Consider the following 16,647-nt stretch of genomic DNA (forward strand, 5'->3'; position numbering starts at 1 on the left):
GGAGAAAAAATAATTGAAAATCACGGCACGGCCCGTCTTTAACACATTCCCTGCCAGAGGGGTTTTTCAGAAACGGTTCCCTCAGTGCCAGGGATTTTGACCATTCTGACTAATATTTGAGGACACACAGGACATTTTGTGCTATGACTATGAACACATAGAATATCTCAAAATAAAGCTTAGAATCTCTTCTTTCATCTGAAAGAAAAAGTGAGTTTCTAGCATGTTCTGTTCTTTAGCTAGAGGTAGTTGAATACAGCTTGCTTTCACCAAAAAATGTCATTTTTTTCTTAGATTCAGAGATATAAGCGATTTAGCAAAATAAACACGTTTAGAGTCATAAAATGTTTTGAGGACACACAGAACATTTTGTGCTAGGACTATGAACACATGGAATATCTCAAAATAAAGCTTAGAATCTCTTCTTTCATCTGAAAGAAAAAGTGAGTTTATAGCATGTTCTGTTTTTTAGCTAGAGGTAGTTGAATACAGCTTGTTTTCACCAAAAACTGTCCTTTGTTCTTGGATTCAGAGTTTTAGTCAAAGAAACACGTTTAGACATAAAAAATGATTTCAAGTCTTTGACGTTTATTTTTCGCCTTCATTGACATCAGTCATGTAAACAATACTTTGTAAAAATAAAAAATAAAAAAAAACTGCTTTAGATTCAGAGATATAAGCGACTTAGTAAAATAAACACGTTTAGAGTCATAAAAATCTTTGAGGACACACAGAATGTTTTGTGCTAGGACTATGAACACATGGAATATCTCAAAATAAAGCTTAGAATCTCTTCTTTCATCTGGGAAAAAAAGTAAGTTTATAGCATGTTCTGTTTTTTAGCTAGAGGTAGTTGCATACAGCTTTCTCTTGGATTCAGAGTTTTAGTGAAAGAAACACATTTAGACATAAAAAATGATTTCAAGTCTTTGATTTTTATTTTTCGCCTTCATTGACATCAGTCATGTAAACAATACTTTATTTAAAAAAAATGCTTTTGAACACATTTTATCACATGGCATATCAAGTGCAACACAGCTCAAAGTCTTTCTTTTCAAAGTAATAAAGAGAGAGTGTGTGTGTGTGTGTGTGTGTGTGTGTGTGTGTGTGTGTGTGTTCAATTGTTACAGGGTTATATTGTAGAGATTGCTATTGTAGAGGTTGTCCATCCACAATCGGTATCCTTCACCTGCAAGGCCTCCTAGCAGGTAGGTGACGGTATCCGGGATGGAACACTTGATGCCACAGTCTGGCTTCATGTTGTGAAGATAGCCGGTCGTTGAGTCACAGAGCATATAAGATTTGATGCCATACTTATCGGGTCTTTAGAAGGAGTGTCATTGAAGTGAAGATTGCTCCAAATCAACTGGAAGCGGTTCCTGCTCATGGTCCTGCCGAAGAACGGTGTTACTAGGTTCTCGGTTGACCAGTAGTGTGAAAGCTCAGGTTTGGAAACAAGCCCAGACAGAAACAGCAGCCCCAGGAAACGCTTCAGCTCTACAACGGTCAATGCTGTCCAACGGTTTCCTCTGGCATGTGGCTTCTCTGAAAGTCTCTGCTTAGCATATGAGTTGGTTTGGTTGCATATCTCCTGGAGCAGAACATCAGGCAGGAGTAGCTGTAGAAAGCTGGCAGGGCTGTCGGATAGCTGTAAATATACATACACAAAATACCAATTTAGACTTTTAGCAAACACTCGTATCCAGACAGAGCGACTAAAAATAGCAGATCTACAAACTCACAAAGAGCTTGTAGATCTGCTATTTTTATAAGGCATCAGACAATAGAACATAGTAAATATATAGCCTACATTATCATCATTCATAATCAGACAGAGTGTGTTGGTGGTGCTACAGTGTTGTGTGTGAATCTATAGTCAGTCCAATTCAGATCAACACACAGGGGGGCTGTGTGCACATGCATCCCCTCCAAAAAAAGAATAAAAAGAGCAGATCTACAAACTCACAACGAGCTTGTAGATCTGCTATTTGTTATGGCACCACACACATGCATGATAAATATATAGCCTATATGTACCATTGTTTTGTGGGGTTTTAGCAATTGTATAAGGCATCACACAATAGAACATAGTAAATATATAGGCTACATTATCATCCTTCATAATCAGACTGTGTCCCCATGCTACAGTGTTGTGTGTGAATCTACTGTCAGTCCAATTCAGATCAAAGAGGATTTTGAAAAGGTTTGTTGACATGAACTGGACATTTTTTATGGCACCACACACATGCATGGTAAATATATAGGCTACATGTACCATTGTTCTGTGGGGTTTTAGCAATTTTGTATTCCTGTGTACAAGTGTCATACAGAAAAAGTTCTTACCTCTGCTAGATGGTCTGGCCAGGGTTGTCCGGCCATCCTCCACATCCTCAACCATGTCAAAGTCTGAAATGAAATATCAAATACTTGGTAAATATTATGAAGATCAAATCAATTTAGGTATTTAGCAAACACTCTTATCCAGACAGAGTGACTTACAATAAAGCACACCTGCCTACTCCCCCATAAAAATAGCAGATCTACAAACTCACAACGAGCTTGTAGATCTGCTATTTTTATAGACAAGGTCAGAGGAGAGTGCTTTGTGCACCTGCATCCCCCTACAAAAAAAAAGAATAAAAATAGCAGCCATCTACAAGCTCACAAGCTTGTGGATCTGCTATTTTTATGAGGCATCACTCACCAGCACAGTAAATATATAGGCTAACATCATAATCAGAGACGGTGTCCCCATGCTACTCTGTGTGTGTGTGTGTGTGTGTGTGTGTGTGTGTGTGTGTGTGTGTGTGTGTGTGTGTGTGTGTGTGTGTGTGTGTGTGTGTGTGTGTGTGTGTGTGTGTGTGTGTGTGGGGGGGGGTGTGTGGGTGTGTGTGGGTGTGTGGGTGTCTCTTATAACTTATAAGCAGACCTGGCAACAACTTCTCGTGTCTAGTCCACCAAACACACACAATAAAACACAATAAAAAATAATCTTACCACTGCTGAAGTGAGCTCCGGGCTCCGGACGGGTCCTGCCGCTCCGACGAACACCATCGGTCGGTACCGCGGCAGTAGATGGGCCCGCTGCGGCCGTAGTAGAGGTCGCCCCCACTAACTGTTGCTCGTCCTCCCCGTCCACCGGAGTAGATGGGCCCGTTGCGGGCGTAGTAGAGGTCGCCCCCACTAACTGTTGCTTGTCCTCCCCGTCCACCGGAGTAGATGGGCCCGTTGCGGGCGTAGTAGAGGTCGCCCCCACTAACTGTTGCTTGTCCTCCCCGTCCACCGGAGTAGATGGGCCCGTTGCGGGCGTAGTAGAGGTCGCCCCCACTAACTGTTGCTCGTCCTCCCCGTCCACCGGAGTAGATGGGCCCAATCCCAGTAATGGCGTAACCGCTTCTTATCGTCCACAAGCGGCGCTGGTTGTGCCCCAGTAGCCCGAGTCATCAACGACTCCAACAGTGTCTGCTGGCGTAGCGAACCGGTCACTTGTTTGGCGCCCCTGTTTGAGTTTTTTTTGCCCTCATATTATCACATTGAGAGACAGTATTATCTTATACTACGCTATATCTGATCTCCTCTTTTCTTTTCTTCTCCTCTCCCGATCACTATAACTGACCTCTCCTCTCCTCTCTGCTCCGCTCTCCGACCACACCAAAAGATCTCTCCTCTTCTCCCCGATAACTACAAGCTTTTCTCCTCTCTCTCCGACCACACTACACCAAATGATCTCCTCTCCTCTCCTCTCCTCTCCTCTCCTCTCCTCTCTTCTCCTCTCTTCTCTCGACTGAAATAAAACTAAAAAACTAAAACTGAACTAAAGACACTCAAACGCTCACACTTTCTAACACACTCTCACACACACACACACACACACACACACCCACACGCACACACACACACACACACACTCTCTCAATCACTAACTGACTCACAAACTGTCTCACACACTGACTGACCTGTCTCAAAAATAATTTTAACTCTATTGCTGTTACCAACCCCCACTCTTTTCACTCCGATCACCGTCACTCTCTGTCTCTCTCAAATGTTTGGGCGCAATGGCCGACGCTGCACTACCGTCTCCATTTTGTCACATTTGGGCAAACAGCTGTTTGTGATCAGCTGACTGATCACGTGTTTTTTCGGTTAACCCCTTCATCTACAGGTCCAATATTAACGCACAGGCTGCGCAACAGTGTAATATACAGTAAATCAATGAAAAAACACATTCACGGTTTAAACCGTGAATGAGCCCGTGGCAGGTAAAGGGGTACATTTTGATTCACGAGTAGAACCGTGGATAGTAGGTAATGTGTTAAGGAAGTAACATGATAAAAGGTTTGTCCAAAAAATGTTGTTGGCTTGTTGTTTCATCTTGTCTTTTCCACTTGAATACAGCACTTTTTCATTGCATAGTGAGCTTCTACCATGAAGACTGATACGAGCAAATATTTGTATTATCTCATCTCTGCATTGTTGGTGCTATAATCCTCTCAGCACAAACTCACATTTAGAAATCACAGATACACGCACATGCGCATGTACGCACATGCGCGCGCGCGCGCGCACACACACACACGCACGCGCGCGTACATTTCATACCCACCTCTCATCTTCTTTTCTGTTCGCTCCTCCAAGGCAAAAGGCCAAGAGTGAGATGGAGAGATTGAATGAGAAATATAAACAGATGGGAAGATATAGAGAGAGTGAGAGACATAGGGATTAAAGAGATATGGAGAGGGAGAGAGGGAGAAGGCGCAAATGTCTCTATTACATTAGAAGAGTAATGACCAGAACAAGCTCTACGGGGAGCTACTGTAACACACACACACACACACACACACACACACACACACACACACACACACACACACACACACACACACACACACACACACACACACACACACACACACACACACACACACACACACACACACTGACTGGAGGGTCTAGATTTGTAGAGCAAATAGAGAAAACACAGTAGCACCTGGCTACCTACAGCACCACAAATTATCTCTCCATCTTGTTTCCTCTCTTCTCTTCTCCTCACCTCTCCTCTTCTTCTCCAGGGCCTGAGTTTTGGCGTGGGATTGCATTTGATCTAATTGATTCCCGCAAATGTAGCAGTTTTATTATGAGGGAGCTTTATACAGCTATTTTAATAATATAATCAGCCAATGAGAATGCGGGCAAATTGGCTGGAAGTTGCACTGTGTGCGCTCTCTCTGTGCCTCTCTCTGCAAGGCTACATATCAGCTTGCGACACATTACGCAGTTAGATCGCCTATTTACGGCATGTGAGACCGACGTATGGCAAAGCACAAATCAAGGTTACAATGTAAATCTACATCGTAAGATGTAGATTTACATGCACGCACGTTATTTACATAACGTACATGCGTGCGTGCGCATGCATGTGCGTGTGAGTCTGAAATATGATTGTGGAACACCAGATGACGCACACTCCACGATTTATATTTCTTCTACTTCAGTCTGGAACCTCCCTGAAGACTGAGAGCCTCCCATCCATCCATATAATATAATTTACACACACACACACACACACACACACACACACACACACACACACACACACACACACACACACACACACCCTTGCACAACCTGGGATCCCCTTAAGGGGCTTCCAAATCCGTCAGAAATGGACTGAACCACAAAATTGGTTCTCCCTGCAGCTGCGAGGCAACGGCCAACGCACATAGAGATGCACACACTGTCGCTTTCTATGAGTTTCTACTCCTGTCACCAATCTCTCACCCACTTGCACATAACACTGCCAGACACATGGCCATTCACCATCTCACCCACACACATGGAATCTCTCTCGCACGCTCACCCACCCACACACACACACACACACACACACACACACACACACACACACACACACACACACACACACACACACACACACACACACACACACACACACACACACACACACACACACACACACACACACACACACACACACAACCCTGGTGTACTAAAAGAGCTTGAATGTGGATTAAATGACACCATCACTAATGATATAAGATATGCTTGAATATACACACTAGGGGGCGAATTCACAAAGAATGGATTGTGGCTGCTGATAGCACCCTGAATTGCACACGTTGCCTGTCTGGTTTTAAATCAGATTCACAAAAGATATATATCTTAATGTGTAGGCTCAATAGTGGCACGCATCATTTATTTTACAATCTGAATGTCTTCATCCTTTTCTTTTGTACTTTGGTAAAATGTACGTGTTTGAAAACACATGGGAATATATTATACTGATATGGTCATATTCATATTGTTTATGCAACATCTGGGTGCCAAACCTCCCAAAAAGGTTTCAGTATATGTAAAGTAGAGTTTAACTGAGTTTGAGCTAGAGGCTAGAAATAGCCACTCACAAGCACACCTGGGAATTTGATACCTTTGCCTCGCTACAATCACTGCTGTCACAATCACTTGAAAGTCTGGGCATGACACCCGCTATGAATGCACTTCAGTTACCACTAATGCTAATTACTTTCACTTTAACTGTATGTGGCTGATAGCGCTGATGTTTATGAATTGTACACTATTTGCAGCACAGTTAGGAATGCATTTAATCCTTTGCCGGTGCTTTGAAAAGTACTCAGTTTTGTTTTTGTCTTATTTGCATGGTTTTAGTGGCCTCAAAAACCTGTGCAATCCTTTTGTGAATATGCACCAAAACTTGTCACAGAAATTCACACACGCACGCACGCACACACACACACACACACACACACACACACACACACACACACACACACACACACACACACACACACACACACACACACACACACACACACACACACACACACACACACTACTAAATTGCACACATACTGTATGAGGCGCTGCAGCAGTGTTACATCAGTGTTTAACAATTCAAATGGCCATAACTTGGTGGCCATTGGTGTGATCAGCACACTATAGGACTAGATTTGAAGGTTACATAGTGGGCTCACCGGGCTGAGAATGGAATACACAGAAATGCAGCCTCGCTCCCTGGCACATATACATATTTTGTTAGAACGTTATGCGTTATTGTTTCAGGTAAATGAATAAAAAGCACATTTTTCAACTCAATGTTCCTGTAATGTGATGTCCAATATTTATCATGCTTGCGAAACACGTTTGTATGTAGGTTTTGATAGTTTAGTTAGTTTGTTTTTATTGTGTTACTTTCATAATGGAGTTGAAACAGAAGTATGCTTTAGACACATTTAAAGAGTGTTGGAGTGTTAGATTTAAGTACATCTTCGGCAAGGGCGGACTGGGAACAAAAATAGATTTAAATGCATCTTCGACAGGGGCGTACTGGGCACAAAAATGGATTTAAATGCATCCTCGGCAGGGGCGGACTGGAAACAAAACTAGATTTAAATGACAGCAGCCCACATATCTGTTCAACTTTTGACAGCAGCCACCATATCTGTCCCCATTGACATAAAAATAATCCAGGACACGTAGCTGTTAGTCAATGAAATTAATTCAAACTAAAGGGACCAGCTTGGTATGGCCAGTCCTGTGTGTTTTGCACTCCATACTGTATAGTGTATGGAGTAGCACAGACGTATGAAATAAACTCATATTTATAACAGCATTTGTTCACTCTAGGGTAGGAAACTGAAGACAAAAAGTTAAAAAAAAAGAATGTCAAAGTGAAAGTAATAGTTACATTGCTATGGTTTTCAAAAATAAGTGTGCCACCATGCTGTGTGTGTGTGTGTGTGTGTGTGTGTGTGTGTGTGTGTGTGTGTGTGTGTGTGTGTGTGTGTGTGTGTGTGTGTGTCGGAGTAAAATGTGCAAAAGTTAAAAAAATAATAATAATAATTAGAAGAAATTATATTTTTTATGTTGCAGGGGGTCCACGGACCCCCTGTGGAGTGTTGGGACGCGCGGGGACCCCCGTGGAAGATGACGGACCCCTTCGGTGTTTTTTTTTTTTTCCATGAAGGTGGTTGCTTGTTTCTGGCGCTTATTTTTAGAAAACCTGGCATGCCAACCTGGCATCCCAATGGCGGCGGCGTGTTGTTTTGCCTCGGTGGTGCGCACGGTAAACGGTACGAAGCTGTTTCCCCTTCCGTTTTGTCCGAAATGTGGTGAGTAGAATTAATTATGTTGCGACGTGGAAACTGTGTCGTGAGCAATGAGAGGTGCCCTACGGCACCCGTAAAATCGTCGCGTCCGGCGTGGCTACTGTGTTGGCGAGATGTGGTGTGTCGGCGTTGTGTTTACTCGATTACAGAGCTGTGGCTATGGCGTCAGCGCGCGCGGAAGTGACTTGCCGTTTATATAATTAGATAACTACTAGGAGCAGTGAGCGCCATTCTAGTGAGCGCCATTTTACGGCACTCAGGCGTTATTAGGAGTTAAGAGGGACACACAGGGACACACATCGACACATTGATGGCCTGGCCTGGAATTGAACCTGGGACAACCAGGGCCTCTGGCTCCTCAGGTGGGCTCACTAACCACTCAGCTAACGTAACAGTTGTGAACTTGTAGATGTGCCATTTAAAAAAATAATTATTGACATTTTAACAATGTTTTACCTCTAATGAAATACCTATACAATAGGGATGGATGCCTGTTAGAAAATCGTTAAGTCTGACTGTCTGTGTAGGGTTTTTATTTAACCAATTAAAAAGAATAGCAAGAGCTTGTGACTTCACTCCATTTGAACATATCCAGCACCTTCCCTGGTTATTGGGATAATATTAATTCAAAAAGCAGTCAACATTATGTGGTGAACTGTAGAAGTTCTTATATAATCAAAACATGTATGCAAGGAGGTGCAAGATAATGTCCAAAAATACTGCCCAGTACAGTATGTGATCTGTTGGTGAATGGGTATATCTATCATTGGACAGACTTGTGCTGAGATGCTGTGGTCTTATGTGGGGTTTTGCCTCATCTGAACAATATTGTCTGATTTTCATAAAAAAATATTTATGCCTGCCTGGCAATATCCTGTCCACATGGGGCTTGCATCAGAAAATAATCTATGGAATGATGGACATCAGGGTGGTTCTGTGTCACAGCGTTTTCTGGCAATCACCACATCATCTTCTAGAATCAAAGCTGTTGTAATATTGAAGCAACACGTTTAAAATATTGCCCACTATTACCAACACAGCATTTTCACAAAATACTACTGATACTAACTATTGATGAATGGGAGATGCTTTAGCATTTTGATATCACCTCAGTTCGACACAGCTAACCCAACTGCACTGCACTGCATACAGAATTCGTTTTTGACTGGAGAATCCAGTCCTCTATCTCCTCCTGCAAGTTATGCCAGGAATTTCCTCTTAGCCCCGCCCACCTATAAAGCTTATTGCCGAGTGCACGCCTACAATTCAACGTCAGACATTCCACACACCCAGAATGGCCATTTGAGTTGCAGACACTGAGAGAACCAAGGTCTTTTTCACAGCTAAGGCCGGCCTAGCCCCACCCCTTTCCACACACACACACACACACAACGGCCTGTGCAAGCAGATGCGCATTATGAAGTCAAAAATGAAAAATAGCAGCTGTAGATGAGAAATAAGTCTATATTTAGTTACTACATAACCTATTTATGGAAAACAAATCAGCAGAATGTTTATAAACAAGCTGCTAAATAACTGAACGGGGCGTCTGGTCGCTACCCCCCCACGCTGCTCTCCATGAGCCCGTCATAGGCCACTCTGTAACGGGGAGCACCACTCGGTGTTTCCCCATGCTAGAAATGACCAAAGCGAACTTAATACATCTTAATAAAAAAGCACAAACTACCTACTTCACAAGAATAATGTTGGTGTAATTAGGAGATTCGACAGGGAATCTATATTTTATATACACAAATTAACAAGTTAAAGAAAAAATCATGTTGCCGTATTTCCTGTTATTTCGCGGACGTTCAGCTCTCGTCTCGCCGCTCAGCTGCTGCTGTCTCGGGCAGACTGAGTGCGGGAGTCCCGCTCCCTCCAAGGCCGGAGCCCGTAGACAGACAGATAGATATATATGTATATATATCTATGTGTCTACGGGCATCCCTTTGATGCTTCGCTATTAGTTGAGCGACATATACACTGACTATTTAGGAAAAAGAGAGAGACACACGTGTGTGTGTGTGTGTGTGTGTGTGTGTGTGTGTGTGTGTGTGTGTGTGTGTGCGTGCGACACACATGCCGTGCTCCTCTCCTTTGCCCGAGGAGAGGGTTCGAAGGACAGCACGTACATGCCAATTCAGAGCTCCTAGACCAGTGGTTCTCAAAGTGGGGTCCGGGGACCCCCAGGTGTCCTTGAGGGGGTAGGGGGTCCCCAGCAAAAATGTGGTAATACAGCGTCACAATAACTTTAACCTTTCATACTTTGGCTATTCAAAAATAGCAGATATACAAGCTCATAGCGCGGCACCGAGTGCCGTGCTATGAGCTTGTAGATTTGCTACTTTTGAAAAATCGTTTAAATGTGTGCAAACCTTTGAATATATATATTGTTAAAGACAACATTTGTAACTCAAGTCTTTGCTTCTGGGGGGGGGGGGTCCCTGAAACAAAATATTTTAGATGGGGGTCCGCGGCCAAATACATATAATTTTGGGGGTCCTGGAAAAGTTTGAGAACCACTGTCCTAGACCTAGACTGAGTTTAACAATCTTCAATACTTTAACATGCACAGCTACTAAATAAAAACATTCATATAAATTGCGAATGCTGCGGGAAAAGCACCAGAGAACCTGCTGCCTACACCAGCTTGAAAATAGCAGATCTACGAGTCGCCAGTGGGGCATCTACTCACGACCGCATCGCGACCACCGGGCGGCCGACTGGAGCTGTGTTTAAACTTCTGTTCTCAATTATATTGTTTAGTTTGTTGTCTGTCTATAGATGTACATCTGATAGATTGAAAACTTTAATATTCTGTTATTGTGGGCGTGTGTCGGCGTTCAATGGTTACAGGGGGACAGTGACAGAGCTAAAGTAACTAAGTACAAATACTTAAGTTAAGTGTAGCCTACTTAAGTACTTAGGTATTTTTTTTACTTTACTGGAGTATTTCCAATTTTCAATACTTTTGCCTCTACTCCACTACATCCAGAGGCAAATATTGTACTTACTGTATACTCCCAGGCACGCCGACTTTTGTGCGTGGCCATGGGGGCTGAACTTGATCGCCACACTTTTAATCCGATCGACGGCCATTTCCTTATACAGTTACAATGTATCAGAGTGCAATACACCTCCCAACCGCTAGGGTCGCTTAGTTGAATGCATGGAGAAAATTCGGAGAAAGAGTGACTGATCGAATTAGAATGCTTTTCATTGAACAATACGGAAGACACGGGTACTTCTGACGGCCCGTATATAATTGTAACATCCATGGCCATGTGGTTAGCACTTTATATTTGAAACCTGAACGTTTATGTAGATGTACGGGTTGTAATGGAGAAAGTGCAAAAACCAGGTTGACGTTCAGCCATGACGCTGATGACGGACGATGCGATCGTGTTTCCACAGTGTTTATTTTTTTCTGTATAGTTATTGTTTGGACAATGTGTTACCTGAACTACTACAGTACTAGGCTAATGTTAACCTTGCTAGTTATAGTGTTATGTGCACACTACAGTAGGTCTATGTACATTATGTGAAGGCCTGTTATGTGCGCAATAGGCCTAGCCTACCTTTATTTGACAACTTCAGTTACTAGTTCCTTTGTAGATTTCGATTATTATTACAAAACTTACATTAACCACTTCACCTTCATATACATTTCGTCCATTCGAAAATAGACGATCTACAAGCTCACAGATCTTGTAGATCTGCTATTTTCAAAAGATGTCATACATTTGACAACTTGTGCAATGGGATATTCTGCATAATGAGTAGCCTACTTTCTAGTTTTGGTACTTTAAGTACATTTAGATACCAATGTTTTTGTACTTTTACTCAAGTACATTTTTAATTCTGGGCATTTACTTCTAACACAGTATTTCTACATTTTCTACATTAGTATTGATACTTTTACTAAAGTAAAACATGTGAATGCTTTTTCCACTGACTGTATCCATGTCCAACGACCACAAGGTTAGTGCCAGGGACCAGCATAACATTTGTGGTCTAAAAATGTTTGCAAAAACATTCCACGTTTTTTACATTTTGTCAAAAGTTTTTGTAAATCGCAGATCTACAAGCCCACAACGCGTCACACACTCTCACATTGGATAATATGTCCTAGCTCTCCAGTCACAATGACATCTATTGTATGTCATTCTTTTCTTGTTCATGTTTGTATTGTTAACATCGCCTTATTCTCTTACATGGCCACATTCCGTCATCAACATGTGACTTGGACTGACTTGAACACGGCCGGATTTAGGGGGATGGAGGCCCCTTTACCACAAAATGATAAACTACAGCTACTCAAACAAAGAATTATGGCTCATGCATATTATTGGCATAATCTAAAGCACATGAGGAAAAGGCAAGGAAAACTTGTAATGTACCTGTAGGGCATTAATGAGTTCAGATTTTTCACATTGACACACAAGGGGGGGACCCCGACGTTTACTATACTAACCCTATACCAAACCCGAACCCTAACCCTAACCGCACGCGGATGCCACATAGTCGGAGTAATGGTCTGTCGGACTAACGTATGCCCCCCCACACAGACTGCTTGCTGTCCAACAATGAGCAACTTGTATTATATAATCTCTGTAACATTAACAATGTAGCCTACAGTTAAGTGCAGAATGATGCAACCAGATTAGGTTATTGTCAACAACAACAAAACACATACTGTAGGCTTTTGGCTATACTTTAAATTGTTTGGTGAATTTAACAGCACATGACACACAATAGTGGTTGTAAAACATTAAAGCACATGCTGTAACATCGGGTCTGTCTTAATTTCGGACATATGTCTGTTATTGGAGTTTATCAAGAGCCATAATCTATGTAGTCTAGTCTAGGGCATTAACGACTTCAGATTTATTCAGGTCGACTCAACTCACACTAAAGTCGAAGTCGAGTCGACCTGTCCCGCTGGACCCCCTGCGCGCGCGCGATTTTTTTCGGTTATGGTTCGGGTTTTCCCCCTTTTTATGTCGGGTTTTTCATATTTAATTCGGTTCCTTCGGTTCATTCGGTTCAAAAAAATGTACGTCGCAGCCAAGGGGCGCGCAGAATGGTCCATGCACATTTATAGCAGAGAGGTTCACATTTAACTATAGCCGTACTCATTCAATTCTGAACCGATTCTTAAAATTTAAAATTCTCTATGAGATGTGAAGGGTCTTCTTTCATGTGTACTACTGATCGTTTCGCCATCAACAATATCAAGCAAAAGGGAAACCAGCGCCATATAAGGAGAAACCACACTGACACACTGCTGTCCAAATTAAGCAACTTCACTTATTGAAAAAATATGTCTTCACTTTCACAACATACAATCATGTGCGTTTTCATTGCATTTCTTTTCTCTCTTTCTTTTTTTTTTACCAGTAACAGCTCAGAATCAAAACACAGTACACTGACTGAAATAATAATAATAATAATCAGATGGCAAAAATCCACACCCAAAAACAACAGCTTGCCTTTACAATAGGCCAATGAATAGAATAAGCCAGTTAGAGATAATTTCCATGGTGAAATGTAATCGAAAATCCAAGGTTTAAAACCCCAAAATAAACGTCAGCTTGGCTTTACAATAACACCAGTTAGCGCATCTTTCAGACATTAATAAACCAAATTGAAGGCTTTAATTGCACACCACAAAACAAGTCAGCTTGAGTTATAATAAAAAAAATAAACGAAATGTAGCCAAACCAAACATTAAAGCTTTTTCAAAATGCGCTGCCCATGGTCAGCTCTCAGAAGACAACTTCAACTTATACAAATAAATAATATAATTCAAAACTCACCCAGATATCCTTTAGAAATGAAACGACAATCAAGTAATCCCAATAAAACGTTAAATAATATTCCAATGGTATTAAAGTCCACTGTCAATAGCACCAGTAATCCTATTCTTCGTCGCTGTCAATCTCTTTCACAATCTTGGCCTTGCGCTCCTGGTTTTCATGGAGGAAGATGAGGGTATCAACATGTTCAGGATGAAGGCTTGCCCGCTGCCGGGTGATGATATTCCCGGCCAGAGAGAACACCCTCTCGCTGGGGGTGCTGGTAGCTGGCACAGCCAAGTATCGATGAGCCAGTTTGGCTAATCTAGGGAACTGGTCCTGGTTCCGGGCCCACCATTCCCGCAGCTCCTCGGCTGGAGTGGAGCGACCCTCTTTCTTCCCGCTTTCATAGTGTGGTCCAAAAAGTTCCTCAAAGTCACTTTCCATTCTGGATTTCTTCATCACCGGGCCCGGCGCAGCACCAACGTCCTCAGCTTGGATATCATCTTCATCTTCGCCGTCATCATTTTCAGCTGCAACGGCAATTAATAACGCTGATCAGTTTCTTCACAAACAACCACATATACGCAAGAATAATTAGGTAATAATTACAGCCAAATTGTATAAAAGATCAGACCTACATTTCAATAGCCACCAAGGTAATTATAGTTTTACGAAATAAATATAAAAATGAACGAATGATTTTTTTGTATAATAAATTAACAATAACCTGGATAGCTACGAAAGCAGCTGTAGCTTTTGACGTAGGCTATTGTGACAACATAAGTAATTTCACTTGACAAAATGATAGACTGGACTGTAGGCCTAACTTTACCTGTAGCATCTGTGGCAGGCGCCTGGGGTGGGTCTGTCTCCTCTCGCAGCAGCTTATGCAGGTGGTCGTGGGCATCATCTCTCGTGCTGGATGGGAGGAACAGCAGATGTTTGAAGCGGGGGTCTAGCAGACAGGCGATGATGGGAATGGACTCTGCCAGGCCTTCAGACTCTAGTTTGAAGCGTTTTTGTAGCTGTTTTTTCACAGTGGTTTTGAAGGAGCGGATCGCACCCAAGTCCGACTCCTGGACACCGAGGGTGGTGTTGATGACGTTTAAAATCACGGGATAGATGAAAGACAGGCCAACGTGCAACTCGCCACACATCACTTTGGTAGCCTTTGCCAGGGGAGCTAACACAGGAATAAGTTGCTCTATGAGCTCCCAATGTGACGCTCGCATGGTGAGGGTCTTCAGAACACTTGGCTTTGTGACTGTTTCATCTGCCAGAACAGCCTGCACAGGGATTCTTTGCTCGTGCAAGCGCTCCAGCATCATGAAAGTGGAATTCCACCTAACCGCACAGTCATTTTGGAGCTTATTTTGTTTATTTTTGGTCACGTTCAGGTCAGACTGTTTTTTCTTCAGAGCGCCACTTGCCACGCTTGAGTGGCGAAAATGACTTACAATGCGTCTGGCTGCATCGACGGACTTGGTGATTTCAGGTAGGACTAATGCAGCTTTTATTGCCAACTGAAGAGTGTGCCCGGTGCATCCTAGGTCTTGTGGGGACATCTCGCACATTTCCAAGGCCAGGTTCATGTTTGAGGCATTATCGTGCACCGTACAAAACGCCTGTAGTCCCCACTCTTTTATTGTTGCATCCAGGCGAGCTGAGATGTTGACAGCTGTGTGTCGCTCCGTCATGAGAGAGGTAGTCAGGACTCTGGCTTTCATGTTCCACCCGTCTGTAATATAATGAGCAGTAATTGTGATGTAAGGCTCCATGGTTGGGGATGTCCATAAGTCAGTTGTTAGCGACACGCTCCTGCCTTTCATCTCCTCCTTGATGCTCTTTTGCAGGGCGTCACACTGCCGGTTGATATTAGCCCACAGTGTTGTGTGGCTCGGGACGGTGTAGTCCGGTTCAAAATATTTCAGTATTTCTTTGAAGCCTACCCCTTGCACTGCAGCCAAAGGTCGCACGTCTTTGACGATGAAATTAGCGAGCAAACCCGTGATGTGCTGTTTTTTCTGATCTGTTAGATGCTTTTTTGTGTAGTTGCTCATGACCTTCTGCACCCGACCACTCGCACTCCCACCACTCCCTTCATTATTTAGGTTAACTGGATGCGTTTTCAGATGGCCGAGCATAACGCTCGTATTGTTGTTATACTTGTAGCACTTCTTGCATAGTGTACAGGTCACTGTACGTTCTTCATCATCTAGAGTGAAGTACTTCCACACAGATGATCTGTGACTGTGTTGTTTGTTTTTCTGCGTATCTGATTCTGAATCCTCTATAGCCGCCATGTCTGTATTGTTGTTGTTGTCTGCTTCTGTTCATTTTCCCTCCACCGCGCTAAGTACCGCCCCTTGATTTTAGACATGAAGTGATTATTGGTTAAAGGTAGGATACACTATCAGGGTAAACCAATCAGAGACCGGGTTTGCAGTCCGCACCCACCTCCCTCCCACACACACACACATGGAGAAAAAAAAAAAAAAAAGAAAAACAACTTTCGACTTCACCAGGTGGGAGTCGACTTGTGCTAATTAAGTCGACTCAAGTCGAAGTCGACTTTTTGGTGAATGCCCTAGTCTAGTCTAGTGTAGCCTGGAAAAGGAGTCTAGTGCACCTGATGTCAGTAGCCTACTATTGCAAGTGCAATAGCTGTCTGCAGCTATTGCATCCCAGTAGTGAAGTTAGAC

The 16,647-nt window shown here is 42.9% G+C and overlaps 2 protein-coding genes across 2 annotated transcripts; both read right to left on the reverse strand.

The window, feature by feature from the left end:
• Nucleotides 1-1,526: 1,526 nt before the first annotated feature.
• LOC311050487 (uncharacterized protein) lies at nt 1,527-5,096 on the reverse strand (the record flags this gene model as incomplete). Its single annotated transcript, XM_084064571.1, has 4 exons — nt 1,527-1,648; nt 2,344-2,406; nt 2,998-3,393; nt 5,051-5,096. The coding sequence occupies 4 exons, from the start codon at nt 5,094-5,096 to the stop codon at nt 1,605-1,607; spliced, it is 549 nt and encodes a 182-aa protein (XP_083920697.1). The 3' UTR covers nt 1,527-1,604.
• Nucleotides 5,097-14,065: 8,969 nt separating this feature from the next.
• Nucleotides 14,066-16,248, reverse strand: LOC311050488 (E3 SUMO-protein ligase ZBED1-like; the record flags this gene model as incomplete). The annotated part of the gene is made up of 2 exons (XM_084064572.1): nt 14,066-14,475; nt 14,778-16,248. 2 exons carry the CDS (start codon nt 16,246-16,248, stop codon nt 14,066-14,068), a joined length of 1,881 nt encoding a protein of 626 aa, XP_083920698.1.
• Nucleotides 16,249-16,647: the final 399 nt, after the last annotated feature.

This window comes from Gymnoscopelus microlampas, assembly GCF_963454915.1.
Source record: "Gymnoscopelus microlampas genome assembly, chromosome: 8".
NCBI lineage: Eukaryota > Metazoa > Chordata > Actinopteri > Myctophiformes > Myctophidae > Gymnoscopelus > Gymnoscopelus microlampas.